At 46.1% G+C, this 1,672-nt stretch overlaps 1 protein-coding gene across 1 annotated transcript; it reads right to left on the reverse strand.

The window, feature by feature from the left end:
* On the reverse strand, positions 1-1,672 carry bglapl (bone gamma-carboxyglutamate (gla) protein, like). Its single transcript, XM_084370710.1, has 4 exons — positions 1,545-1,672; positions 949-1,449; positions 738-834; positions 1-592 (listed from the first exon to the last, which is right to left on the reverse strand). Exons 1-4 carry the CDS (start codon positions 1,603-1,605, stop codon positions 490-492), a joined length of 762 nt encoding a protein of 253 aa, XP_084226836.1. The 5' UTR covers positions 1,606-1,672; the 3' UTR covers positions 1-489.

Genomic DNA, 1,672 nt, shown 5'->3' on the forward strand with positions numbered 1-1,672 from the left:
TAACAATACACTACTTCTACAACTACAGTACCTCTAAGAAGTCTACTCCATCCACTACTTATTATTTGTACTACTTCCAGTTAAAGTAAGACTAAAGCATGATATACAAACATCAATACATTAACATACAATACATCTGCACTAGTAGCACCATTCATCGCACGACACTATAGACATCAAGAATAATTTAATCTTGTGTTGGCTACTACGTACTTCACAGGCTTGCGTTTCCATGTGCCTCTCTCTGAAAGCCTGGAGGAGGCCTTTTCATACAGGACCACTAAAGCTGGTCACTTGTGCAAGGATTTGTGCCTAAAAATGAAAAAAGAAAAAAAATCTCCATCGAGCATCATAACATGGGCCAATTATTTTTTAGATGGTTTGCTCCTTCAGATCGATTCAGGGGAGTTATTGTGCCGTTCTATTACAAAATGACCAACAGAAGAAACAGAAAACAGTCCCCAAGTGGATGACAGCAGAGCCTTTAACTTAGAAGGGGACGGGTCCGTAGTAGGCGACGTATGCGGCGACGATTCCTGCAGTTTCGGCAAACTCGTCACAGGCGACGTTCAGCTCACACACCTCTCTCAGGCTGGATGGTAGAGGAGAGAAAAGGAGTTAGAAGGGGTCACCTTAGATTTCACTTAAAATGACCTTTTGTAGAAACTTGACATTTCAATAGCTAATAAAGTGCACCCAATGAGTCAGCTTTATCCAATTCGAGTAAATAACTGTACCTTTCCAGCTGCAGAGGGGTGAGGTCTCCTCCTGGAGCAGCTCTTCTTCTCCTCAGGATGACAGAAGCCAGGTCTCTCTTCACAACCACCTTAGCCGCTGCAGGGACAGACATCACAAACTCAGACTTTCTTGCTTTACAGTCAAACAAAAACTTTTAAACAATTCTAAAACCATGCAGACATTCTTTTCCAAAACAAAAATGTTGCATACCATCAGCTTCGGCTGACTCTGATGAAGACGAGGAGGATGAAGAGGAAGAAGAAGAAGAAGAAGAGGGAGAATCAGAGGCAGAAGAGTCGGCAGAGTTGGACTCAGAGGAGGAGGACTCAGAAGAGGAGGATGAAGAAGAGGAGGATGAGGAAGATGAGGATGAGGATTCAGTGGATTCAGAGGATGAGGAAGATTCAGAGGATTCAGAAGATTCAGAAGAGGAGGAGGAGGATGAGGAAGAGGATGAGGAAGAGGAGGAGGATGAATCTGAGCTGGAGTTGGAATCAGATGCTGAGGAGTCCGAGGAAGAGTTGGAGTCAGATGCAGAGGACGAATTGGACTCGGAGGACTCGGAGGACTCGGATGAGGAGGATGAGGATGAGGATGAGGAGGATGAATCGGCAGCGGCTGGGTCAGCGGGAGCAGCATCAGCAGTTGTGTCGGCAGCAGCGTCGGCAGCAGTGTCGGCAGCACTGTCCACGACAACCTCTGGTTCAACAGCTGAGGATCACAGAACATAACACTTTCATCAACATCCTGCAGCATGGAGGGAAATACTGGGGATCACAGCAATACTGAGTTGAGTTTGTCCTTACCTCCCATGGACCAGCATACTGAGAGTAGAGCACAGATGGAGAGGAGCGCCAGAGTCTTCATGATGGCTTGTTGTTGGTGTCTCGCTGTACACTTTCTTGCTTTGTTGCTCCTCTTAGCTTTGCTTCGA

Source organism: Pagrus pagrus, assembly GCF_965226575.1.
Source record: "Pagrus pagrus genome assembly, chromosome: 2".
In the NCBI taxonomy this organism is placed as follows: Eukaryota; Metazoa; Chordata; class Actinopteri; order Spariformes; family Sparidae; genus Pagrus; species Pagrus pagrus.